The 26,783-nt window shown below is 53.3% G+C and overlaps 1 protein-coding gene across 2 annotated transcripts; it reads left to right on the forward strand.

Annotated features, from left to right (window-relative positions):
* Positions 1-464: 464 nt before the first annotated feature.
* DYRK3 (dual specificity tyrosine phosphorylation regulated kinase 3) lies at positions 465-10,869 on the forward strand. 2 transcript variants are annotated; one of them, XM_064173882.1, is made up of 3 exons: positions 465-628; positions 1,946-2,057; positions 8,587-10,869. In XM_064173882.1, exons 1-3 carry the CDS (start codon positions 564-566, stop codon positions 10,153-10,155), a joined length of 1,746 nt encoding a protein of 581 aa, XP_064029952.1. In that variant the 5' UTR covers positions 465-563; the 3' UTR covers positions 10,156-10,869. The 2 variants fall into 2 exon arrangements, with proteins under 2 accessions (XP_064029952.1, XP_064029951.1); XM_064173881.1 differs by having other exon boundaries at positions 480-628; positions 1,942-2,057.
* Positions 10,870-26,783: the final 15,914 nt, after the last annotated feature.

The following is a 26,783-nucleotide window of genomic DNA, read 5'->3' on the forward strand; positions in this document are numbered from 1 at the left end:
CCTCTGGCCTCGCTCAGACCGCCCGGGCCGGTCCGACCCGGTTCGCTTCCCCCCCGGCTCCTACCACCCACCCCTTGGGTCCGGCGCGGTGCGAGAGGCGGGGGTCACCGCCGCCGTGCTCCTCCGCCTCCCCCGCACGGCCGCGGAGCGCTCGGGAGTGGCGACTTTGCTCCTAACGGAGCTATTTCCTCTTCCCCAACGCCTGTACTTTGTTCTGTGGGGGGGAAGTCTCCCGGGAGAGAGGCGAGAATCGGGCAATGAAACCCACCCGGTGTGAGGAACCGTAACGGCGCTTTTGGAAGCGCCTGCACCCCCGGGTACCGGCCCCGGTACACGCCGAACCCCCGCCGCCCAGCCCCGCTCCTCCAGCCTCTCCCGCTGCCGCCGCTGCGCAGGCGCCGGGCGTGCCGGTGCGGGGCGGGCGGGGGGGGGAGCGTTCCCGTGGCAACGGCCGGGCCAGTGGCGGGCGGCCGCAGCCCGACCGGAGCCCGCAGCCTGCTCACGGCAGCTCTGGACGGCGGAAAGCAGGCAGGCAGCGGGGACGGTGCGGGGCCCGGCGGGGGATGGGGGCCGTCTCCCCCCGTCACCATGCTGCTGGGCAGGAAACCGGAGGCTCCCCTCGGTGCAGGTGAGGCGAGCGGCAGCGGCGGCGGCCGCGGGGCCCGTTCCGGCGGGTGGGAGCGGGCTTGGTGAGGGCCACCGGGGCCTGCTTCGGGAGGTCCTGGGGAGGGGCGGGGAGGGGAGAGAGAAGCCTGGACCGCGGCCTGTGGGGTGGGCCCCGGGGGGGAGCCGGGGTTGAGCGAAGCGGGAGCGGGGAGCTCGCCTCGGGCAGTGCCCGCTTCGGCTTCTCCCGTTGGCCACGGCGGCGAGTCCCGGCACGTTACGCGCTGCGGGTGTGAGTTCTTGGAGAGTATTTGCGGTGCGAACCCACACGGCCTCGGCTCCCTTTTCCCCCTCTTCCCTTTTCCCGCTTCCCTTTCCCCCCTGCTTCCCTTTTCCCGCTTCCCTTTCCCCCCTGCTTCCCTTTTCCCGCTTCCCTTTCCCCCCTGCTTCCCTTTTCCCGCTTCCCTTTCCCCCCTGCTTCCCTTTTCCCGCTTCCTTTTCCCCCCCTTCCCTTTTCCCGCTTCCTTTTCCCCCCTGCTTCCCTTTTCCCGCTTCCTTTTCCCCCCCTGCTTCCCTCTTCCCGCTTCCCTTTCCCCCCCTCCCCTGCTTCCCTTTCCCCCCTTCCCCTGCTTCCCTTTCCCCCCTTCCCCTGCTTCCCTTTCCCCCCTTCCCCGGCTTCCCTTTCCCCCCTTCCCCGGCTTCCCTTTCCCCCCTTCCCCGGCTTCCCTTTCCCCCCTTCCCCGGCTTCCCTTTCCCCCCTTCCCCGGCTTCCCTTTCCCCCCTTCCCCGGCTTCCCTTTCCCCCCTTCCCCGGCTTCCCTTTCCCCCCTTCCCCGGCTTCCCTTTCCCCCCTTCCCCGGCTTCCCTTTCCCCCCTTCCCCCGCTTCCCTTTCCCCCTTCCCCTGTTGGCTGTAGTTCCCCATATCCTTTTTAAGGGCTAAGCTACTTTAAGGCATAGTCCTATCAAATGTTTCAGTGAATGCTCGATTTCTGTGGTCGTTCCCAGCTGGGGATTATCCTGCTTAAGGGAAAAGGAGGAGCAGGGCTGGTTAACGTTGCTGAAGGGTTTCTGTTTGCAGTGCAAAAGTTGATTCAAATAAACCCCCCCCCCAAAAAAAAACCCTCTAAATCAAAAATAGCACAGAGGGAGGTTTCTCAAGAGCTTTTAAGCTCAGTTGTGGTATGAAAAGATAGTTAAAATGGAAAGGTTAATTAATAAGTGAACGAGAAGTGATGAATTTGCAGGCTGAAATGTGCAGATGGAGACATATTTCAACCTTTGTCTTTCCCCAAGTGAAGTGTTGTGACTAACTGGTGTGTGTGTATGGGATGTTTCCAGCCAGGTTTGGAGATGGATTATATGACTCCTATATGAGGATAGATCAGATTAGGTACCAAGAGTCTACAAATGAAGAACACAGCCCCTTGGCACTTCCTGCCCTTGGAAGATCTAATGTGAGTATTTGAATCTGGGTTTTCATCTTGTGTTGTGTGACACAACTGTGGGGAGTTGGATGTCTCCCCGGGGGAGAATAAAGCAACAGATTGGGATGATGCAGCTTTGTAGTAGCTTATGAACATCCTTGCTTTTACCAAGCATAGACATGATGTGGGATTGTGTTCAGGGCAGAACTTGCTTGGCAGCCTCAGAAATCCTCCCTTGCTGTTGTCCTCAGCTCATGTTTTAATCAGCAGAGTTAGTTCACAGGAGGCTGAAGTGCTGTGCCCTGTCACTTTGTGTGCATCCATCCACACATGCTTTGCTTTACCTCTTGCATGTTGCCATTTGAGTTTCCCTCATGAAAACACTGCCATGGTCTAGTTGGCTGGATAGGGCAGGGTGATAGGTTAGATTGGATGATCTTGGAGGTCTCTTCCAACCTGGTTGATTCTATGAATTCCAAGAGGAAAGGACTGAAGAAGAGCAGAAGGAGCAGTGTGGGTTTGCATGGCTGCCAAACAAATGTCTCTTTCTCCTCTGCAAACTTTGCCATTGTCTGTTACTCTCTTTGCTTAGCAGAAGAGCTCTTTGGGAGCTGAAGGTGTTAGGATGCTTCTTCCTAAGGGCTGTGTTTCCTCAGTGGAGATGTGGAGTCAGGAGATCATTCCTTCAACTGATTTAAGCCAGCAGTGGTGGTCATGTTTAGCCTCACAGTGCTCTGACCTTGGCATGGTTTTTAAACGTGTTTTGGCTCCTGTTGAATTCTGGCAGAAGTGAAGGAGCTTGAGTTTAAACCCCACCCCTGCACTCTAAAAAGTGCCAACAGCCATTTCACTGAGTGAGATGTGTTTAAAAGTCATCCCCATGTGGGAGATTATTGGAAGAGCTAATGAGCAATTAGTGTGAGCTCTGCTGTTCAGTGAGAGAACTCAGTTGCACCAGGCTGTGTTTGCCCTTTGGGGCAATACTGAGGGGGAGAGCAGGAGGAATGGAGGATTTGTTCAGCAGAGGTGGAAGAGTTGGGGGTTGGGTTTTGGTTGTTGTTTTTCTTTTCCACAGAGATGTGGGGACTTCTACACTGCAGTGTTTAGGTCCTTGGTAACCAAAGAGAAAGGATGGCTCTGTCCAGTTCTCTTTGTATTTAACCCCCAAAGGTTTTGTTTCACTGGTGTGTGCTTCACCTGCATTTGCTCCATCAAACCTGTTGACTTCTTGAAGCAAAATTAAGGCTTAGAAAGTGCCTGGTTTTGGCATGATGACACATCAAAAGCTACCACCTCAGTCGTGGCTTGTGAGCAGGAACTGAGATGAAGCATGCAAGGATGAAAAGGATGCTCAGTTTAATGAGAAAGTGTCTGGGATTAAGGGATATTTGGGTTCCTCCTTGCAAGTTTTTTGTGCTACAGTGTGATGTTGAGAGCTAAAGAGTTCTGATGTCTGCAGCTGTGCCTTTTTTTCATCTCAGCTATAAGAGAACATAAATATCTCTGCCTGCAGGACAATTGAGTTTAAATCAGCATTTAGCAAACGACTGCAGTGCTTTTGCTGCACAACCCACTTGTGTAGGAGCTAAGTGTTTCCTCCTCAGTTCCAGTGAAGTTTGGGGAGTAAGTGAAAATCCTCCACGTGGTGCCACTTGTGTCATCAGCCTCATAATTTCTTGGCTGCTGAGAGCACTTTTATCACTAAAACAAAACCTCTGCAGCCTGTGATCTGTAAAAGAAAGCTGTTGAAAGCAAGCTGATGTAGCCCAGAAGTCATCTGACTTCACATGTAGCTTGTTGGAGTTCAGGTTTGAGGTTGATCTCTGTCTCATCATTATGTTAGCAAAGGATTTTGGTAGTCCTCGAAGGACCAACATTGAATCCTGGTTGTGGAGTCAGGTCTGAGATCCAAAAAAGAGTTGGTTCTTCATTAAGAAATAGCTCCAGGATAAATGGAATCATTAATTCCTTGTTTATTTAGGCATTTCAAAGGTAGAGAATGTTGGCTAAACCCAGCAAGTATGAGTGGATAATTAATTCCTCCAGCTAGAGAGGGCTGCCCTGGAGAGCCTTTTCTAAGACAGACTGAGGCAGGGTGGCTGCTGGCAGAGGGGCAGCTGTGGCTGTTCTGAATCACTGCCATAGAAGAGCTGCTTCTGTCGTGCATACAATGGCAACTCACATAGGAAAAACACTGAGGTTTGACTGCAAAGGGCAGAAGAAGAGCTGGACTCTAGGACAGGCTTGGTTTTGGTTTGCTTTTCTCTCCCCACCTCCTCCTGCCCTCTCTGGATAACTTCAGCAAACAAACAAAGTGTGAACCTTGTTCTGTGCTTGTGGTCTCTGTTTGTAAACTCGCTGCTGGGCTCAGTTCTAAAAGCTTCTTGCTGTTATCTCAGAGGTTCAGCCAGAAAGGGAGGAAAAAAAAGGTGTTGATTCCAAGTCAGCAGGGCTGGGCTTTGGGTTTTCTTTTAGTTAAGACCTTCTGGAAAGGCGTTTCCCTTAAGCCAAGCTGCATTTTGGGGTCGATAGGACAGAGAGGAGTGGAACTCAACAGGATATATCTGATGGCTCCTGTTCAGCATTGATAAGGAGTGAGACTTCTGCAGGAAATGCCCTTCTTTTTTTGGTGGAGCAGGGACAAAACCTAACATTTCCAGGCAGCATCAACAAAGAGAACTCTCTTCTTTGCCCTGCAGAGGGACCAGGCCAGGCTGGATGGGTTGGCAGAGGCCAGTGGGATGAGATTGAACATGGCCAAGTGCAGGGTTCTACACTTTGGCCACAACAACCCCAAGCAGCACTCCAGGCTGGGGCCAGAGTGGCTGAGAGCAGCCAGGCAGAGAGGGAGCTGGGGGTGCTGGGAGAGAGGAGCTGAAGAGGAGGCAGCAGTGCCCAGGTGGGCAGCAGAGCCAATGGCATCCTGGGCTGGCTCAGGAGCAGTGTGGGCAGCAGGACAAGGGAGGTTCTTCTGCCCCTGTGCTCAGCACTGCTCAGGCCACCCCTGGAGTGCTGTGTCCGGTTCTGGACTCCTGAGTTGCAGAGAGATGTTGAGGTGCTGGAAGGTGTTTAGAGAAGGGCAGCAAGGCTGGGGAGGGGCCTGGAGCACAGCCCTGGGAGGAGAGGCTGAGGGAGCTGGGGGTGTGCAGCCTGCAGCAGAGGAGGCTCAGGGCAGAGCTCATTGCTGCCTGCAGCTGCCTGCAGGGAGGCTGTGGCAAGATGGGGTTGGGCTCTGCTGCCAGGCAAGCAGCAACAGAACAAGGGGACAGAGGCTCAAGCTGTGCCAGGGCAGGTCTAGGCTGGATCTTGTTAGGAAGTTGTTGTCAGAGAGAGTGATTGGCACTGGAATGGGCTGCCCAGGGAGGTGGTGGAGTGGCTGTGGCTGGAGGTGTTGCAGCCAAGCCTGGCTGGGGCACTTAGTGCCATGGTCTGGTTGGTTGGGCAGGGCTGGGTGCTAGGTTGGGCTGGCTGAGCTTGGAGCTCTCTTCCAACCTGCTCGATTCTGTGATCTTTTAACAGAGACACATGTAGTTGGGTCTGGATGAGAATGTTCACTTCCCTTATTTACTGCCTGCATCGAGATGTCAGATTGGCTGTAACTAAAAAGGAATTTGGTTTTACTGCTGTGGGTCTGCAGGTTTATTTTTATAGATGTATTTGTTCCCCCCCACCCCCCTCTTTGGTTTGATTCCTGTGAAGTTATTTTGGTTTTTCAGGGATTGGGTTTGGCATGTGCCTCAAATCTTTATTTTTAGATGAAAGGATGAAATGGAAAACAGATGTTGCTGCTCCAAGTCATGGCTCCTTCAGTGTGGCACAGGGTAAGACAACACCTCTCTGCTGCCTGTCAGCGTGGAGCAGTGAGTAGGGAAGGGGAGTAACTGCTGCTGTAGTAAGAAACCGAACTCCAGGGAGTTGAGTGCTTACTAAATGGTACAAATGACAAGCCTGAAAGGTTTGGGAGTGCTTCCCTCACCTTCCACCCCTTCGTTTCAGATGTAAATATTGGAACAGATGGCAGGCAGAGGCAGTGGTTGCAGGCTACTGTCTGCTGAGTTGGAGTAAGAGATCTTCTGGATTACTCAGAGCTGCCAAGTCTGGTTTCAAGATAGTTGTGCATCTCTTGTGATTTCCAAGGCAGCTGAGGTTAGGGTGGCATTTTCCACTTAAAACATCCTCCTTTTTAAGCATGGATTCTCTTGTCTTGCACTGTCATCCTTTTGCTCCTCGTTCGGCTTGGCTACACCAGCTTTATGTGGGAGAGGGACTTGGTCTAAAGGCCTCTGGTGATAGGGCAAGGGCCAATGGTCTGAATGCGCCTGTCTGGATGTGTTACTCTGTGATCTGTGGTAGGATTGGCCTGCTCTGGCAGGGGGGTTGGACTGGATGATCTCCTTGGGTCCCTTCCAACCCCTAACATCCTGTGAGCCTGTGAAATGAGAGCAGGGGAGATTTTGGATTGGGTATCAGGAAGAAACTCTTTATTTTGAGGGTGGTGAGACACTGGAACAGGTTGCTCAGAGATGTTGTGGTCATCTCATCCCTGGAAGTGTTTCCGACCAGGCTAGATGAGGCTGTGAGCAACCTGGGCTAGTGGAAGATGTCTCTGCCCTAGGTGGAGGGGTTAGACCAGATGCTCTGTAAGATCTTGGAGTACTTCGTACTGTTCTGGAGCCCCCAACACAGGCAGGACATGGAAGTGTTGGAGCCAGTGCAGAGGAGGCCACCAAGATGCTGAGAGGGCTGCAGCAGCTCTGCTCTGAGCACAGGCTGAGAGAGTTGGGGCTGTGCAGGCTGAAGAAGAGAAGGCTTGGAGGAGACCTTGGAGTGGCCTTGCAGGATCTGAAGGGGGCTACAGGAGGGCTGGGGAGGGACTATTGACAAGGTCTTGTGATGACAGGAGGAGAAGGAATGGGTTTGAAGTGGCAGAGGGGAGATTGAAAGTGGATGTTAGGAAGAAGTTGTTTGCAATGAGGGTGGTGAGACACTGGCACAGGCTGCCCAGGGAGGTTGTGGAGCACAGAAGCACAGATCTTTGATCACATTGGGTGCTTCTGCGCTCCACAACCTCCCTGGAGATGTTCAAGGCCAGGTTGGATGAGGCCTTGAGCAACCTCTTCTAGTGGGAGCTGTCCCTGCCTATGGTAGGGAGGTTGGAACTGGCTGAGTTTTGTGGATCCTTCCAACCTAAACCATTCTACTATTCTATCCTTTCCAACTCAAGCCATTCTGTGTCCCCTGCTGTCATTTCTTTGTCACCCTTTGGCCCACTTGCAGTATTCCTCACACTTTGCAGCACGTTCCTGTTGTGTTGCATGTTTCAGACAGGTGCAAGTTGCATCTGTCCTGGGCTGTGTTTGCTGCACCCACGTTAAAAGCTAAACATAGCTGTTGCCCCGGCTGTTTGCTGACTGTGTGCATGCTGGTGGAGATAGGTATTGTGTCCTTGGGTGAGGGCTTGCCTGCCTGGCCTTTACCCTTTGTGGGCTTAAAAACACACCACATTTCACAGTATCACAGCATCACCAAGGTTGGAAGAGACCTCACAGATCATCAAGTCCAACCCTTTACCACAGAGCTCAAGGCCAGACCATGGCACCAAGTGCCACGTCCAGTCCTGCCTTGAACAGCTCCAGGGACGGCGACTCCACCACCTCCCCGGGCAGCCCATTCCAGTGTCCAATGACTCTCTCAGGGAAGAACTTTCTCCTCACCTCCAGCCTAAATCTCCCCTGGCACAGCCTGAGGCTGTGTCCTCTCGTTCTGGTGCTGGCCACCTGAGAGAAGAGAGCAACCTCCTCCTGGCCACAACCTCCCCTCAGGTAGTTGTAGACAGCAATAAGGTCACCCCTGAGCCTCCTCTTCTCCAGGCTAACCAATCCCAGCTCCCTCAGCCTCTCCTCGTAGGGCTGTGCTCAAGGCCTCTCCCCAGCCTCGTTGCCCTTCTCTGGACACGCTCAAGCATCTCAATGTCCCTCCTAAACTGGGGGGCCCAGAACTGAACACAGCACTCAAGGTGTGGTCTAACCAGTGCAGAGTACAGGGGCAGAATGACCTCCCTGCTCCTGCTGGCCACACCATTCCTGATGCAGGCCAGGATGCCACTGGCTCTCTTGGCCACCTGGGCACACTGCTGGCTCATGTTCAGGTGGGTATCAATCAGCACCCCCAGATCCCTCTCTGTCTGGCTGCTCTCAGCCACTCCGACCCCAGCCTGTATCTCTGCATGGGGTTGCTGTGGCCAAAGTGCAGCACCCTGCACTTGGAGCTATTGAACACCATCCCATTGGACTCTGCCCATCTGTCCAGGTGGTCAGGGTCCCACTGCAGAGCCCTTCTGCCCTCCATTTGTGCCAGGCCTTGTTTCAGAGCTTTTTAGACCCTTCTCTTAACTCTGCTTCTCGCTGGAGTTAGTTCAGATCCAGCATCTTGTATTGCTGCTGCTGGGTTTGGTTGATGTGGGGTTGGTTTTAATCCAGGTCTGTGCTTTTAAAAGATCAACTGAAGCTTTTTTTTTCCCCTAGTCATTATTACTATATTCTTTTTTCCCCATCTGTAGGTTTCTAGCAACAAGCTTGCAATGAAGGATCACTCTTTGGCTGGAAGTCAGGTCAAAGTGGAGCAGTTGTTTGAGGACTCTGGCAACAGAAGGAGCAGCACTCTCCAGCCTGCAGGAATTACAGTGTCGGAAAGAGCTCTTCCTTCCCTGGCCAAGGATAAAAGTCTAGAGAGCATAAGCACTTGTAAAGGTGGTGGTTCCTCCAAAGCACACAAAGCCATTTCCCAAGCTCCAGAGCAAGCTGTCAAGCAGTACAAGCACCAATTATCTGCTTATGAACAGCAAGAGATATTTAACTTCTCTGAGATATACTTTGTGGGTGCAGCTGCAAAGAAGAGGCAAGGAGTAATCGGGGGACCCAACAACGGAGGTTATGATGATGACCAAGGCAGCTACATTCACGTGCCCCATGACCACCTTGCTTACAGGTATGAAGTGCTCAAAATCATTGGCAAAGGCAGTTTTGGCCAAGTTGCTAAAGTTTACGATCACAAACTCCACCAACACTTAGCCTTAAAGATGGTTCGCAACGAGAAGCGGTTCCACCGGCAAGCAGCGGAAGAGATCCGGATCCTGGAGCATCTGAAGAAGCAGGATAAAACAGGGAGCATGAATGTTATCCACATGCTGGAAAGCTTCACCTTTCGAAACCACATCTGTATGACCTTTGAACTCTTGAGTATGAATCTGTATGAGCTGATTAAAAGAAACAAGTTTCAGGGTTTCAGTATCCAGCTGGTCCGTAAGTTTGCTCACTCCATACTGCAGTGCTTGGACGCCCTTTATAGAAACAAAATCATCCACTGTGACTTGAAACCAGAAAATATCCTCCTCAAACAGCAAGGGAGGAGTGGAATCAAGGTGATAGATTTTGGGTCCAGCTGCTTTGAGCACCAAAGGGTCTACACATACATTCAGTCTCGTTTCTATCGGGCGCCAGAGGTCATCCTGGGGAGCCGCTATGGGATGCCCATAGACATGTGGAGCTTCGGCTGCATTCTGGTGGAGCTATTGACTGGATACCCTCTTTTTCCTGGTGAGGATGAGGCAGACCAGCTGGCTTGTATGATGGAACTCCTTGGGATGCCTCCTCAAAAGCTTTTGGATCAATCTAAACGAGCCAAGAACTTCATCAACTCCAAGGGTCACCCTCGCTACTGCACTGCCACCACGCAGGCGGACGGCAGAGTGACCCTCATGGGTAGCCGCTCCCGCCGGGGGAAAATCCGAGGTGCTCCAGGGCACAAAGACTGGGGGACAGCTCTGAAAGGCTGTGACGACCCTCTCTTCACAGAGTTCTTAAAGGAGTGTCTCAGCTGGGATCCTGCCACCCGCATGACCCCGGCTCAAGCTTTAAGGCACCCTTGGATTTGCAAACGGACTCCCAAGCCCCCCGGCGCCGACAAACCCTCCAGCAAACGCCTTTCCAGCTACACCAGCTCCTTCCCAGGGATAGGATCCAAGCTGCCTCCTGTAGTTGGGGTGGCCAACAAGCTAAGGGCAAACCTAGCCTCTGACTCCAACAGCAGCATACCTCTCTGTACTGTGCTGCCCAAACTGGTCAGCTAGTAAAAAGCTTTGTTGTTGCCAGAAAGGCACAGCTGGATTTTAATTGTTAAGCAGGTGGGAAAAGGAGGGGAGATGCAGAAGGTTTTTTAATGGGTTGGCTTTTTAATTAGAGGCTAAATGTTGAATCTCAAAACTGAACCAAAAAGGTTGGTCAAAAGGTTCACCTTTTCAAGGGCTAACTTGGAGGCAGCTGTCTCGCTCTGGATGTGTGGTGTGTTGTTACACCAGTGAGTAAGGTCAGCTCAGCTGTGGAGTAAGGTGACAGTTTGGCAGATGTGCTAGTTCATGCTGTTCTAGAAATCAAACCATTCCCTAGCAGGATGGTTCCACAGAGCCTTTTGCTTGAGCCAGCAAGGAAATGGATTTTAAAACCCCTATTTTCAGTTATCTCCAACTGAGCTCTTTGGGTGGTTTGGTTTTTATTCTGGGGGAGAGTTTTAACATCTCTGATCAAAAGCACAAAGGGGTTTGTGTGATGCTTTAGGAACTTGCAAATGGCTGACTCCTCTTTGAAGGCTTTTCTTTCTCTGTGCTGCTTTTCCCCTCACTATCCTGACTGAGATTTCTGGTTTTTTAACAGAGCTGTGAGTTGTAGGCACCAAAAGAACTTGGTGTGGGAATTTTATCATCTGAGCATTTTGTTTCCCTCCTCCAAAAGAGCACAGAAATGCCTTGAAACACGGAATACATCCAAATAAAACTGTTAACTCCTGAGCACCTGTGGTTGCCCCTAAAAATCAACAGAAAGCTGGGAAGGAAAGGTTCAGGCTCAAGCCTTGGTCCCATCACAAGCATCAGCCAATTTGTTGAGAGCAAATGAATCAATTTTACAGCTTTCTGGAGCTCAGATTCTACCCAGGGTCTGTGTGGGGTTTGTTGGGTTTTGGTGTGTTCCCCATACAAAATCACTGAACTCAAAGTGTTGCTCCAGAGATGTTGTTGAGATTCTTGTTTATAGGCATGAGAGAGATTTAGGGCAATGAAGCTGGTGAGGGGCCTGGAGCACAGCCCTGTGAGGAGAGGCTGAGGGAGCTGGGGGGGTGCAGCCTGCAGCAGAGGAGGCTCAGGACAGAGCTCATTGCTGCCTGCAGCTGCCTGCAGGGAGGCTGTAGCCAGGTGGGGTTGGGCTCTGCTGCCAGGCAGCCAGGGACAGAAGAAGGGGACACAGCCTGAAGCTGTACCAGGGCAGGTCTAGGCTGGGTGTGAGGAGGAAGTTGTTGTCAGAGAGAGTGATTGGCACTGGAATGGGCTGCCCAGGGAGGTGGTGGAGTGGCTGTGGCTGGAGGTGTTGCAGCCAAGCCTGGCTGGGGCACTTAGTGCCATGGTCTGGTTGGTTGGGCAGGGCTGGGTGCTAGGTTGGGCTGGCTGAGCTTGGAGCTCTCTTCCAACCTGCTTGATTCTATGATTCTGGGCAGTTTGTAAATCCCCTTTTGTGTGTAGAGAGAATCCCAGTGAGGAGCTGTGGAATGAAAAGCAAAGATGCCACCCACCCACCCCTCTCAGAGTGTTTTAAGGTCCAGGAGTGTGTAAGTGGAAAATGAGGAGGGGCAAACAGAGCCACACATCTGATAGTGGGTCAGGGAAGATCGTGAAGATGGATCCAAACCCAAACAGGTTGTGAGAAGATTTGCTTTGTTTCTTGTGGTCTTCCTTCAGGTCTTGGAGAGAGCCATGCCTATGTTTTCTCATTCTTGTGATGTATAGCTTGCATTTCCCTCCTGCTTTATCTTCCAAGAGCACTAGAAGGTGATGTGACCTGTAGTGACAGCAGCACGACTCTCTGTGGTGGTTGCTTTTTGCAGCCACATGGCTCGAGTCCATTCACAGAAGCATCTGATCTCTTGCCAGGTGCCTGAGCACCATCTTTGAAGCCAATTTAGAGCCTTTCTGAGTAGAAAGTTTTAAATTCAGTGAGTTTTTCCTCTGTTGCAGGCTTTGAATGTGTAACACAAGGAGATTTTCAGCGCAGGAACAGGATGATTTTCAGTGCAGGACTCTCCTCTGAGCAGGGCTGGGGCTGCATTTTCTCCTCTGCTCTGTGTAATTACAGCACTGGTGGACTGCTGGGTGGAGGAGGCTTGTGGAAGCAGTCAGAAAGACAGAGCCAAAGCTCCAAACTTTGCAGGACTCGTTTAAGCTGAGGTGGTTGTGTGTGGAGCTTCTCTGACTTCTTTTGTTCTCCAAGTGTGAATTCAATGACATGAAAATAACAGCCAAGCCTTCAGCCCTGCAGCTCTAAGTCACCCCAGCCTGGCTGGGATGTTCATGGTTCACTTCAGAGGAACACGTGGCTGGAGTGGTTTTATTCTGCTGGGCTGAGTCAAGTTTTAGTTGAATGGAGAGTTAGGAAAGTGGATTTGGGGGGTTGAGTGGCAGAAGGTAGTATTGATTTGGAGTAGAAGACACCACTGATTTGGAGTAGAATTAATACAGGTGGCAGGTTTTCAGAAGCCAAAATCTTTCTCTGAGAGGGCTGCAGCAGCTCTGCTGTGAGCACAGGCTGAGAGAGTTGGGGCTGTGCAGCCTGGAGAGGAGAAGGCTTAGAGGAGAGGAATGGGTCTGAAGTGGCAGAGGGGAGATTGAAAGTGAATATTAGGAAGAAGCTCTTTGCAGTGAAGGTGGTGAGACTCTGGCCCAGGTTGAGGGTGGTGAGACACTGGCACAGGTTGTCCAGGGAGGTTGTGAAGCACAGAAGCACCCAATGTGATCAAAGATGTTATTGGAGCAAGCTGCTCAATTTCAAGCTCATTTCACAACAGTCACCTGCTTCTCGAGCTCCTCTGCATGCCACATGCTCCTCACTAGAGGTTTGGGGGTGTTTATCTCCTTCCCATCCAGCTTGAACAGGATCTGGAGCTGTGAATTCTCAGCTCACTGGACAGCAGACTAACTGGAGAGCTTGAAGGTGACTGTTGTGGGAGAATTCCAGAATGCCAGGTTGGAAGAGACTCCAAGGATCATCTGGTCCAACCTTTCTAGGTGATGGTGGAGTTGAAATGGGCTGGCCCAGCACCCTGCCTAGTTGAATCATAAAGCTGCCCAGTGTAGGGAAATCCACTGCTGCCCTTGGGAGGTGATCCCAACCTCTGACTATTCTCATGGGGAAGCATTTTCTTCTGCAATCATAGAATCAAGCAGGTTGGAAGAGTCCAACTGGAATCTTTCCAGGAGAGTCCAACTGGAATCTCCCCAGGGCCAGGAGGATGATTATGTGACTGAAGCACTGCCTGATGAGGAGAGGCTGAGGGATCTGGGGCTGCTTAGTCTGGAGAAGAGAAGACTGAGAGGAGATCTAATCAATGTTTCTAACTCTCTGAGGGATGGGGGTCAGGAGGAGAGGGCCACAGGCTCTGCTCACTGCTCCCTGGGATAGGACAAGGAGCAGTGGATGGAAGCTGCAGCACAGGAGGTTCCAGCTCAACACAAGGGGCAACTTCTTGCCTGGAAGGGTCCCAGAGCCCTGGCACAGGCTGCCCAGAGAGGTTGTGGAGTCTCCTTGTGTGGAGCCTTTCCAGGCCTGTCTGGATGTGTTCCTGTGTGCCCTGAGCTAGATTGTGTGGTCCTGCTGTGGCAGGGGGGTTGGACTGGATGATCTCTTTGGGTCCCTTCCAACCCCTGACATCCTGTGAGCCTGTGAATTAGTCCCCATTGCCCTTTGTCTTTCCCATGTGAAGGTGACTGCTGTGGCAGGGTTGAGTGTGTTGTTGGGTCTGAAATCCTTCAACTCTTAGAAGGATTCTACCTTGTGACTTGTTTGGGGCTTTCATGCAGCTGCAAACATTTCCAGCAGCAAGTTTGAGTAGAGAGAGACCCTCTGCAAAACTACCTCCAAAACCAAGCCAGGGAGTCCTTTCCAAAGGGATACTCACTGCAGACTGCAGCTCTTGCTTGTCTTCCTCAAGGGATCCTTTCTAGAGGGATACTCAGTGCAGACTGCAGCTCTTGCCTCTTGCTTGTCTTTTCCAGAGGGTCCTTTCCAAAGGGATACTCACTGCAGACTGCAGCTCTTCTCTCTTGCTTGTTTTCCCCAAGGGGTCATTTCCAAAGGGATACTCACTGCAGACTGCAGCTCTTCTCTCTTGCTTGTTTTCCCCAAGAGGTCCTTTCCAAAGGGATACTCAGTGCAGACTGCAGCTCTTGCTTGTCTTCCTCAAGGGGTCCTTTCTAGAGGGATACTCAGTGCAGACTGCAGCTCTTGCTTGTCTTTTCCAGAGGGTCCTTTCTAAAGGGATACTCACTGCAGACTGCAGCTCTTCTCTCTTGCTTGTCTATCCCAGGGGGTCCTTTCTAAAGGGATACTCACTGCAGACTGCAGCCCTTGCTCTTGCTTGTCTTTCCCAGAGGGTCCTTTCTAAAGGGATACTCACTGCAGACTGCAGCTCTTCTCTCTTGCTTGCCTTTCCCCCCTCCACCACCCTCCACCCCTTGTTTAATAGCTGCTTTGGCTGTGAAATGTCCACATGATGATCTCAGCAATGTCTTCCTAATCCTGGCCAGACAAGCAAAAGGCTGATTCTGCACCCAGAGACCTCTGCTGAAACCATTGCTACAAATCCCCTGCCTGCCAAAGTTGAATGCTGCTGGGAAAAGTGGAGAACCAAAATGCTGTGGAAAGATCTGTAGCACTCTCTGCAGTACCCAGCCCAAAGTCCAGCTCTGCTGGAAGACTTCCACTGAAGCAAGCTGGAAGCTTTGGCCTGTGGTGAGTGCTCAGAGCTTGCAGGCTGGACCTGGTGGATTTTTATGCTTGGAGCTTATCACAGGCACCACTTGATTAATTCTTCATGTTAATTTGAGAAGAGTTTGGGGAACTGCTGGACAGGGTCCAGAGGAGGGCATGAAGATGGGCAGAGGGCTGGAGAGCCTCCCCTATTGGGACAGGCTGAGAGAGTTGGGGGTTTGTTCAGCCTGTAGATGAGAAAGCTCCAGGGAGACCTTAAAGCAGCCTTCCACTGCCTGAAGTGGGCTACAGAAGAGCTGGGGAGGGACTTGTGACAAGGGCTGGGAGTGACAGGATAAGGAGGAATGGCTCTGAGCTGGGAGAAGGGAGATTGAGACTGTAGAATAAGAAGAAATTCCAGTGAGAGTAGGGAGACACTGGCACAGGTTGCCCAGGGAGGTTGTGGATGCCCCCTCCCTGGAGCTGTTCATGGCCAGGGATGAGACCTTGAGCAACCTGGGCTAGTGGGAAGTGTCCCTGTTCATAACAGAGGAGTTGGAAGTAGTTATCTTTCAGGCCCCTTCCAACCCAGCCCATTCCCTGATCCTGTGAAAGCATCACCCTGCACACCCAGCAGCCCTTTGTGGCTTCTAAACTGCCATCAGAGGAGTTGGAGACCTCCCACCAGGAGGTACCAACTCTTGGGCTCCCCAGAACAGTCTGGAGGCTCAGCAAGCACTGCCTATCAGTCTCCCACCTTGAGGATGGTCCTGAACAATTGGCTCTGGGAGTCTCTGCTGGAACTGTCTTCTTCCCAGAGAGGTTGTGGAGTCTCCTTCTCTGGAGCCTTTCCAGGCCTGTCTGGATGTGTTCCTGTGTGATCTGTGGTAGTATTGTCCTGCTCTGGCAGGGGGGTTGGACTGGATGATCTCCTTGGGTCCCTTCCAACCCCTAACATCCTGTGAGCCTGCCATGTGTGAACAGATGAGCTGGACCAGATGAGCTCCAGACATCCCTTCCAACCTCGACCATTCTGTGGACAGGTGAACGTTGTCCTGGGTGCAGAGACTTCAGACACAGGCTGAGGAGGTCAGTAAGGCTCTGTTGCTAACAAATCCTTCCTGTTCCTTATGCCTGGGACTGTGCCTTATGATTTTTACCAGCTTGGTGCTACCAAATCCCTCTTCAGGGCTCCTTGCACACTGCAGAAGCCTACAGGTGAGTGCCAGCATTGACAGAATTGCCAGGAGAGCCTTTTTAATCCTAAGTATTGTGATGAGGTGGAAGAGGGTGAAGGTCTATAGTGCATGTGGCTCTGACTCTGTGGAGGAACACTCTGGCAATAAGTCAGTCTCCAAGGATGTATCTCAATGTACCCCACCAGGGCTTTCCTCAGCTTGTAATTTTGGTTCAAAAGGAAATAAACACACTCTGTTTTTTCTATAGCAGCAGGCTCTGCAAGTCTCCTGAAAGTCCTTGGTTTCCTAAATGCCACTTGGAATTCTTTCCAGGTGCTGCAACCTCACATCCTGCTGCCAGATGTGAAGGGAGACCTCCTTGCTCTCCACAGCTACCTGAAAAAGGAGGAGTGAGGTGGAGGTTGGTCTCTTCTCCCTAGTATCAGGTGATAGAAAGAGAGGAAACAGCCTGAAATTGTGCCAGGGCAGAGTTAGGTTGGAGATCAGGAACAATTTCTGGGCTGTAAGAGTGGTCAAAGATTGGCACAGGCTGCCCAGGGAGGTGGTGGAGTCCCCATCCCTGGAGGAGTTCAAAATGCATACAGATGTGACCCTTGGGGACGTGGTTTAGTGGCCACGGTGGGGCTGGGTTGATGGTTGGACTGGATGATTTTAGAGGGCTTTTCCAACCAGAACAATTCCATGATTGTGTGACTGGACTCAGTGATCCTCTGTGCTCAGTTTTGGGCTCCCCAGATGAAGAGAGACAGGAATCTGCTCGGGAGAATCCCACAGGGGGCTACAAGGATGAGGGGACAGGAGCACTGCCTGAGGAGGAGAGGCTGAGGGACCTGGGGCTGCTTAGTCTGGAGAAGAGAAGACTGAGAGATTTAATCAATGTCTGTAACTCTCCGAGGGCTGGGGGTCAGGAGTGGGGCACAGGCTCTGCTCACTGCTCCCTGGGATAGGACAAGCAGCAGTGGATGGAAGCTGCAGCACAGGAGGTTCCAGCTCAACACAAGGGGCAACTTCTTGCCTGGAAGGGTCCCAGAGCCCTGGCACAGGCTGCCCAGAGAGGTTGTGGAGTCTCCTTGTGTGGAGCCTTTCCAGGCCTGTCTGGATGTGTTGCTGTGTGCCCTGAGCTGCATTGTGTGGTCCTGCTCTGGCACTGGACTGGACTCTGGTATGATTGGACTCAATGACCTCTTTGGGTCCCTTCCAACCCCTGACATCCTGTGAGCCTGGGATTTTGGAGGTCTTTTCCAACAACAAACAAAAATGCCATGATCCTGCCTACCTAGAGGAGAGCAGAACCTTTCCAGCCTGGCTGTGAGCAGATGATCTCAGTGTGGCTCTGCTGAACGTGCTGAATGCTCTGATCTGATCAACCTTCCCCTTACAGCTGCTGGAATTAGAACATAGGAAAGCTTTGCTGTGACATCCTTCAGTTGTCACTTTCCAACTCAGCCCACCAGAGAGCTTTTTAAAGCCCAGAATCCTCCTTAGCCCTTGGCTGACAGGAGAAAATCCCAGTAATAGCCACTTAAGGAAGATTTGCTTTTATTAGAAACCTATAAATGGGGAACCTACTGTACATGAGTGGACATTGGAATAGTTGGAAGGTGAAATCATGCTGCAGTAAAAAGCTCTCTGGCCAGGAGCTGTGTGATTAGACAGCACATGGCACATGCAGACAGCACTGAGGGAAGGTTGGTTGGCCTGTGGGGTGGTTTTCTTTCCCACTTCTACTGCAGCTGGATGCCAAATAGTGGCTGAAAGGAAGTTTACATCCTGAAACCAAACCCAAAACCCCTGCAGGGCTCCCAGTTTTAACACAGGTGAATGGTAAACGTTGCACTGAGAGGAAGTTTACAGCCTGAAGGAGGAACAAAATCTCTGCATGCAGGCATCTGGAGGGCTCTCTGAATGGCTTTGTTTCTGTAGCAGCTTTGCAGGGCTGTGTGGAGCCTGCAGGGATGGGACCTGCTCTGCCTGCTGTGCTTAGTGCTTTTGATAGAACCATAGAATGGTTTGGGTTGGAGAGGACCTCCAAAGCTTAGCAGCCTGCAGTCAGCAGCAGCATCCTCTGTATCAGGTTGCTCAGAGCTCTGTTGAATCATACAATGGCTTAGATTGGAAGGGAACTCAAGGCCCTGCCACAGGCAGGAACATCTCCCACCAGAACAGGTTGCTCAAGGATTCATCCAACCTGGCCTTGAACACCTCCAGGGAGGTTGTGGAGGACAGAATCACCCAATGTGATCAAAGATTCACAAGGGTGTGCCCAGGTGGGCAGCAGAGCCAATGGCATCCTGGGCTGGCTCAGGAGCAGTGTGGGCAGCAGGACAAGGGAGGTTCTTGTGGCCCTGTGCTCAGCACTGCTCAGGCCTCACCTGCAGTGCTGTGTCCAGTTCTGGGATCCTCCATTGCAGAGAGATGTTGAGGTGCTGGAAGGTGTTTGGAGAAGGGCAGCAAGGCTGGGGAGGGGCCTGGAGCACAGCCCTGTGAGGAGAGGCTGAGGGAGCTGGGGGGGTGCAGCCTGCAGCAGAGGAGGCTCAGGGCAGAGCTCATTGCTGTCTGCAGCTGCCTGCAGGGAGGCTGTAGCCAGGTGGGGTTGGGCTCTGCTGCCAGGCACCCAGGGACAGAAGAAGGGGACACAGCCTGAAGCTGTGCCAGGGCAGGTCTAGGCTGGATGTTGTTAGGAAGTTGTTGTCAGAGAGAGTGATTGGCACTGGAATGGGCTGCCCAGGGAGGTGGTGGAGTGGCTGTGGCTGGAGGTGTTGAAGCCAAGCCTGGCTGGGGCACTTAGTGCCATGGTCTGGTTGGTTGGGCAGGGCTGGGTGCTAGGTTGGGCTGGCTGAGCTTGGAGCTCTCTTCCACCCTGCTTGATTCTATGCAGACAGGAGGCTTTGTGTGCCTCAGGGCTGTGCAGACCATAAAGGTGAATTCTACCCATAATGAGGTTTCCTCCCAGCTGGTGCCAGCCTCCCTGTGACTCACTGAATCCTTTTTAGAAGCTCAGTTCCATTGAATCGTTTTTAGAAACTCATTTTTTTGGCTGCACAGATGATGAATGAGTGGTAGGCAGCGTTGGCTTTGTTTTCCTTCCTCTTGTCAAATTAGCCTAACAGGCTTCCCAAACGCCTTTCAGGAGCTCAGCTGCTCTGAAATCTCTTTTCCCCTGCAGATTTGCTTCTCTCCACACGAATCCTTGGACCAAAGCAGGTTTGGCACACAGGGAATGTTCTCCTTTTGTCTCTCCTCTATCTTACCCTGGGTGTTTCTGCAGACACAATAAACAAGCAGGGATGTATGTCCCTGGAGCTGCCCCTGGAGGTGTTGCAGCCAAGCCTGGCTGGGGCACTCAGTGCCATGGTCTGGTTGGTTGGGCAGGGCTGGGTGCTAGGTTGGGCTGGAGGAGCTTGGAGCTCTCTTCGAACCAGCTTCATTCTATGGCTCTACTTGACAGCAGTCTGCAGCAGCAGACAGCTGTGCCCCAAGGCTTCTGTGAAGCCTGAACTTATAAGGAGTTGAAGGAGGGGTTGGGATCAGAGCTGGGTTGCAGGGGGATGGGATCAGAGCAGGATTGCAGGGGGGGATGGGGTCACCAGCAGGAGCACTCCACAGCTTTTCCCTCCCTCTTCCCTGAAGTGTGCTCCAGCTTGTTTGCTTTGTCTGCAGGGATGGAGTCGTTGCCTGAATTAAGTCTGCCCATACTTAAGTGCTGAGAGGAGCTTTCTAAAGATGACAGGGAGGCAGCCCCAGCCTCTCTCTGAGGAGAGGAACCATGTAAGGATTTGCATTCCCCCTGCCAGCTCGGAAGCTCTGGTATTTGGCTGTGCAAGCAGCAGAGAGGCCATCAGGGAGAACTTCTCCAGGGTAAGGGGACTGTAGGTAGGATGGCAGAGACCTCAACTGCAGAGAGATGTTGAGGTGCTGGAAGGTGTTTGGAGAAGGGCAGCAAGGCTGGGGAGGGGCCTGGAGCACAGCCCTGTGAGGAGAGGCTGAGGGAGCTGGGGAGGTGCAGTCTGCAGCAGAGGAGGCTCAGGGCAGAGCTCATTGCTGCCTGCAGCTGCCTGCAGGGAGGCTGTAGCCAGGTGGGGTTGGGCTCTGCTGCCAGGCAGCCAGCAACAGAAGAAGGGGACACAGCCTCAAGCTGTGCCAGGGCAGGTCTAGGCTGGATGTGAGGAGGAAGTTGTTGTCAGAGAGAGTGATTGGCATTGGAATGGGCTGCCCAGGGAGGTGGTGGAGTGGCTGTGGCTGGAGGTGTTGCAACCAAGCCTGGCTGGGGCACTTAGTGCCATGGTGTGGTTGGTTGGGCAGGGCTGGGTGCTAGGTTGGGCTGGCTGAGCTTGGAGCTCTCTTCCAACCTGCTTCATTCTCTGACCTGATTGTTGGGCCACAACACCCTCATGCAGCATTACAGGCTTGGAAGGCAGTGGCTGGGGAGTGGAGAAGGACCTGGGGGTGTGAAGAGTAGCTGAAGAGTAGCCAGTGTGTGCCCAAGTGGGCATTCTGGCCTGGATCAAGACCAGTGTGGCCAGCAGGTCTTGGGATGTGATTGTGTCCTTCTGCTTGGTACTGGTGGGGCAACACCTCGAATACTGGGTTCAGTTTTGGGCCACTCACTCCAAGAAGGAGATTGAGAGGCTGGAGCAGGTCCAAGGAAGAGCAATCAAGCTGGTGAAGGGTCTCAAACACAGGTTTTGTGAGGAACAACTGAGGGAATCTGGCATATCTTCCAGTAAAAGATTTGAATCAGAATGGGTTGGGTTGGAAGGGACCTTAAAGATCCTCCAGTTCCAACTTCCCTGCCATGAAGAGGAGGCTGAGAGGAGACCTCTACAACTACTTCAGAGGAGGATGGAGTGAGGTGAGGGTACATGACAGGACAAGAGGGGATGGTCTCAAGTTGTGTCTAGGGAGCTTCAGGTTAGATAGTGAGAACAGTTTCCTCCCAGCAAAGGTTCTTGGGCACTGACACAGGCTGCCCAGGGAGCTGGTGCAGTGTCCTCCCCCCCCAGAGGGATTTAAAAGCTGTGTGGATGTGGTGCTGAGGGCTGTGGGTTAGTGGTGCTGGTGGCTTAGAAGCAGTGCTGGGCTTGGGAGCTGCAGGTGAGTGGATGGACTTTGATGATCTCCAAGGTTTCCTCCTGGTGCAGGGCTGTGATGCAGGAGCATCTTCCCTGCCTGCCTGTGCCTCTGCCACCACTCTGGGTGCCAGCAGCAGCAGGAATGTTAATGGCCCGAGCTGGCAGGCTGCCCAGCAGGTGCTGCTGATGGATGGCATGAACGAGCTGGCTCTGGAGGTGTGGGCAGCCTGCCGTGAAGGCAGCAGCCAGGAAAGGTCAGGCAAGTAATTCACACCAGAAGGTCTCTGCTCCCAGAGCCATCAGCACGGCACAGAGGGATGGTTTTTATCTGAGGCTGTAGATCCCCTCTAGATCCCCTGCACAATTCCCTTCATTGCTCTTGTCCCCTGTGGAGCTCAGGCAGTAATGAGGCTTTGGCAGAGTCTGGGCTTGATGCTGCCAGCTCCTGTCTGACATGGGGCAGAAGGAGGCTGGAGATGTGCAGCCTCCAGGGCTCCTGCAGCTCTGTGGCTGTTGCCTCCAGGCTTGGCCTTCTGCAGGTGCCTGGAGAGCTTTGCTGCTTTGTTGCCTGCTGCTTCATGGAATCAGTAAGGTGGGGAAAGACCTCTGAGATGACTGAGCCCTGAACTGCAATTGGTTTTGGGCTCCCCAGTTGAGGAGGGACAGGGATCTGCTGGAGAGAGTCCAAGGGAGGGCTACGAGGATGATGAGGGGACTGGAGCAGTGCCTGAGGAGGAGAGGCTGAGGGCCCTGGGGCTGCTTAGTCTGGAGAAGAGAAGACTCAGAGGGGATTGAATCAATGTTCATAACTATCTGAGGGCTGGGGGTCAGGAGTGGGGCACAGGCCCTGCTCACTGCTCCCTGGGATAGCACAAGGAGCAGTGGATGGAAGCTGCAGCACAGGAGGTTGCAGCTCAGCACAAGGGGCAACTTCTTGCCCTGGCACAGGCTGCCCAGAGAGGTTGTGGAGTCTCCTTGTGTGGAGCCTTTCCAGGCCTATCTGGATGTGTTGCTGTGTGCCCTGAGCTGGATTGTGTGGTCCAGGTCTAGGCTGGATGTTAGGAGGAAGTTCCTGGCAGAGAGAGTGATTGGCATTGGAATGGGCTGCCCAGGGAGGTGGTGGAGTGGCTGTGGCTGGAGGTGTTGCAGCCAAGCCTGGCTGGGGCACTTAGTGCCATGGTCTGGTCGGTTGGGCAGGGCTGGGTGCTAGGTTGGACTGGCTGAGCTTGGAGCTCTCTTCTAACCTGCCTGATCCTATGACCCCATGATGATCTTGAAGGTGCACTTCCAGCTCAAGCCCTTTTACCCTTCTATTAGATACAGGAACATTTCTGGCTCCAAAAAGAATCTGGAAAGGAGAGGGAGCTGCAGCTCACCTAGCTGCTGTTGCTGTTTTCTCAGTTGCTAGCCAAACAGTTTTATTTCTGGCTCACCCCACATGCCTGCTCCCAGCCTGCTGCAATGTAATCTCTTGTTGTTGGGTTAAGCACGCCGGGGCGGATGCGGCGCTTCGGGAGCAAAGCCCTTCCCAGCACGGCCCCCAGCAGCTGCTTGCCCTCTCTCCCCCCTGGGCACTTTTAGCCTGTTGCTTGGTGGCCCAAGTGTTTTTTCCACCATGCACAGCACAAGTCCAGATAAGGCCCTGTCAGCACCCTGCTGCCACCAGGGCTCGCATGGGAATCAGCAGGGTAGGGGTTGAAAGGGACCTCTGGAGATCATCAAATCTAAGCTCTGTGCCAAGGCAGGTTCAGCTAAAGAATATCACCCAGGAGCACATCCAGACTGGTCTGGAATGACTCTAGAGGTGGGAGACTCCAGCACCTCTCTGAGCAGCTTGCTCCAGTGCTCTGTCCCCTCTTAAAGTAGAATAGAATCATAGAATGAAGCAGGTTGGAAGAGAGCTCCAAGCTCAGCCAGCCCAACCTAGCACCCAGCCCTGCCCAACCAACCACACCATGGCACTAAGTGCCCCAGCCAGGCTTGGCTGCAACACCTCCAGCCACAGCCACTCCACCACCTCCCTGGGCAGCCCATTCCAATGCCAATCACTCTCTCTGCCAACAACTTCCTCCTGACATCCAGCCTAGACCTGCCCTGGCACAACTTCAGGCTGTGTCCTCTTCTTCCATTGCTGGTTCATAGAATCACAGAATCAGTCAGGGCTGGAAGAGACCACAAGGAGCAGCCAGTTCCAACCCCCCTGCCATGCCCAGGGACACCCTACCCTAGAGCAGGCTGCACACAGCCTCAGCCAGCCTGGCCTCAAACACCTCCAGCCATGGGGCCTCAACCCCCTCCCTGGGCAACCCATTCCAGCCTCTCACCACTCTCCTGCTCAACAACTTCCTCTTCTCATCCAGTCTGACTCTCCCCACCTCCAGCTTTGCTCCATTTCCCTTAATCCTGTCACTTCCTAACAGCCTAAAAAGTCCCTCTCTAGCCACAAGGAGGTCACCTGGGAGCCTCCTCTGCTCCAGCCTGCACAGCCCCAACTCTTTCAGTCTGTGCTCACAGCAGAGGTAAAGAAGTTCCTTCTCATTACTGGATGGAGCATCCTGTGTCCCAGTTTGTGCCCTTTGCCCCTTGTCCTGTCGCTGGGGAGCACTGAGAAGACTCTGCCTTCATCTTCCTCACACACACCCCTTAGATGTTTTAAGATTCCCCCCTCAGCCTCCTGCAAGCTGAACAGCCCCAGGTCTTGCAGGCTTTCTCCAGAGGAGAGATGTTCCCAGGTGAGGACTGAAGAAGCTCTTCCCAGCAAGAGAGATTGGCACTGGAATGGGGCTGGGGAGGTGCTGGAGTCCCCATGCCAGGAGGTGTTTAAGAGCAGGCTGCATGAAGCCCTTAGTGCCAAGGGTCAGTGAATCAGGAGGTGTTAGGTGCTAGCTTGGACTGGATGCTCTCAGAGGTTAATTCTGTGATTGGGCTGGGGAGGGTGTGAAGCTCAAGGTGAGCCCACCCAGGCTCTTGCATTGCCCACCCAACCCCTGACCCTGCACAAATCGGGGGCTGTGGGGGTCCCTGCCCCCCAGCTGGCAGCAGCTCCTCACAGCAGTGCTGACCCTCAGCCTGAGCAGCTCGTTGGCCACTCTGCTGAGGCATCACTCACAGCTTCTCTCATCCACCTCCTCCTCAGGTGCAGGAGTTCACAGTGGTTGTGTTTTCCTCTCAGGGGCTGCTTTCCCTTTCCATCACAGAATGGTGGGAGTTGGAAGGGACCTCTGGAGGTCATCCAGTCCAACCCCTCTGCCCAAGCAGGGTCACACAGGAAGGCATCCAGGTGGGTCCTGAAAGTCTCCAGAGAAGGAGACTCCCCAACCTGTCTCTCCCTTTCCCCTTTCCTGTGTGGGAAGTAGGTTTAGGTTTCTTCTCCCCAGCACTGCCTTTGTTTGCTGCACAAAGCACCTGGAGAGGATGCACCAGAAAAACACAGAGGCCAAACTCTGCCCCAGAGACCTGAACCTTGGGTGACAGAACCCTGGAATAGGATGCCCAGGGTGGGTTGTGGAGTCTCCCTCTCTGGAGGTGATTCAAAACCCACCTGGATGTGTTCCTGTGTGATCTGCTTTGGGTGATCCTGCTCTGGCAGGGAGGTTGAGTTGGATGAGCTTTGGAGGTCACTTCACATTCTGTGATTGTATGACTTGGACATCCCTCCTGTGAGGAAAGACTGAGAGTCCTGGGGCTGTTTAGTCTGGAGAAGGCTGAGAGGGGACCTATAAATAGCTGAGAGGTGAGGGTGAAGGTGCCAGGCTCTTTCTGGGGGGTGCCCAGTAACAGGACAAGGAACAACAGGTACAAACTAGAACTCAAGAAGTTCCACCTCAACAGGAGTTAAAAACTCCTTTGCTTTGAGGGTGCTGGAGCCCTGCAGCAGGCTGCCCAGAGAGGTTGTGGAGTGATTCTGTGACCTCATGTTCATGTTGGAGCAGCCACCAGGCTGAGAGGCAGCTGTGAGAGCAGAAGGAACCATCCCAGCCTGCCCACTCCGTTAGCAGGGGCTGAGCTGAACTGGGAGCATCCGTGGGGGATCTCTGCTGCCACCTTGACGCTGGTGAAAATCATCTCCTCCAGCTCCTGTGGGGCCTTCAGGTCAGTCCAGGGAAGGCTACAAGTGGTGGCACATGGGCTGCATATGTCCCTCTGGATTAGAGCCAGCTCAGGAGCTGCTTATGCTAATGGAGCTAATCTCCACAATCTCATCACACAAATGCCTCCTCCCTGCTGGCAGGCTGGTGGGGATTTGGGTTGTGTGTGGATGCCAGCAGATGGAAGTGCCCTGGGAGGTGGCACAGAGAGGAGACACATCTGGGGCTCCTGGGGGCTTTGCCAGCTTGGGCTCAGCTGGTGGCACAACCTCTCTCCTGCACCCACTCCAGGATCTCAACCCCATCCTCCCTCCACAGCATGGGGCGAGCTGCTGTCCAGGGGCAGTGTGCCTTGGGATGCTTGGGTTGGAAACAAGTCCCTTTGCCCCTGCCCACTGCTTGTCACTCCTGTGTGCTGCTGTTCCCCTGGCCTTGTGCCCATGCTGGGCCCCTTTCTGCTCGGTGCTGCACTTTGATCCCTTCCCACTGGTACCTCTGAGCTCCTCTCTGTGTCTCTGTGTGGTGCTGCAGCTTGTCCTTCTGTGCTTCACCCACCTTTGGCTTAGGCTGGGGCAATGCTGGGGGGGGCTGTTGGTTCATTTTTGGGTCTGCTTTAGCTTATTCCTTGGTGTCTGGCCCCTGATAATCTTTCCAGATCCCAAATGTCTGCAGCTGGCTCCCTGTGAGGGGTCTGTGTGCCACCAAAATGCAGGAGTGCATGGTCCCTTCTGCCTTTAAGAGCCTGACCCTCTCCAACACCCCCTCTTGCTGACAAGGAGCTGGGTCTGCTGAAGTTCATCCAACTTATTTCACACTCACAGAGAAGCCTCCGGGCTCCTTATCTCTGCTCCAGAGCTGCCTGGTCGACTGCACCTAGCCATGAATGGTGCAGAGGCATGAGGCAGGCTCTGCTGCCCCTCCTCTCACCCAGCCTGCCCTGCCCTACACACACAGCCACAGAGTGGCAGGGGCTGGAAGGGACTCCCAAAGCTCAGCCAGTCCAAGCCCCCTGCCAGAGCAGCATCACCTAGACCAGATCACACAGGAACACATCCAGGCAGGTTTTGGATCCTCTCCAGAGAGGGAGACTCCACAACTCCCCTGGGCAGCCTGCTCCAACTGAGACACATCTGACTGGAGACTCCCAGGGACCACTGTGCCTCTCTGTGGGTCTAGGAGCTGCAGGGGATTTGGTGCCTCTCTGATGGGATCCATAGCACAGAGGGGTCCCTTTTGAATCAAGGGACTCCAGTTCATAGAATGGGTTGGAAGGGACCTCCAAGCTCATCCAGCTCCAACCCTCTGCCAGGGGCATCTCTCACTAGCTCAGCTGGCTCAAGGCCTCATCCAGCCTGGCCTTGAGCACCTCCAGGGAGGGAGCATCCACAGCCTCCCTGGGCAACCTCTGCCAGTCTCTCCCAACCCTCACTGTCAAGAATTTCTTCCTAATCTCCAGTCTCAATCTGCCCTCCTCAAGCTTCAGTGCATCTCCTCTGATCCTATCCCACACTGAGCCCCTTTCCTCAGTGGCTTTGCTGTGGATTGTCTTAGCAAATAAGTAAACCAAACCTGGTATTAGAGTGATGTGAGGGTGAGACATGAGCTGCTG

Source organism: Pogoniulus pusillus, chromosome 39 (assembly GCF_015220805.1).
Source record: "Pogoniulus pusillus isolate bPogPus1 chromosome 39, bPogPus1.pri, whole genome shotgun sequence".
Taxonomy (NCBI): domain Eukaryota; kingdom Metazoa; phylum Chordata; class Aves; order Piciformes; family Lybiidae; genus Pogoniulus; species Pogoniulus pusillus.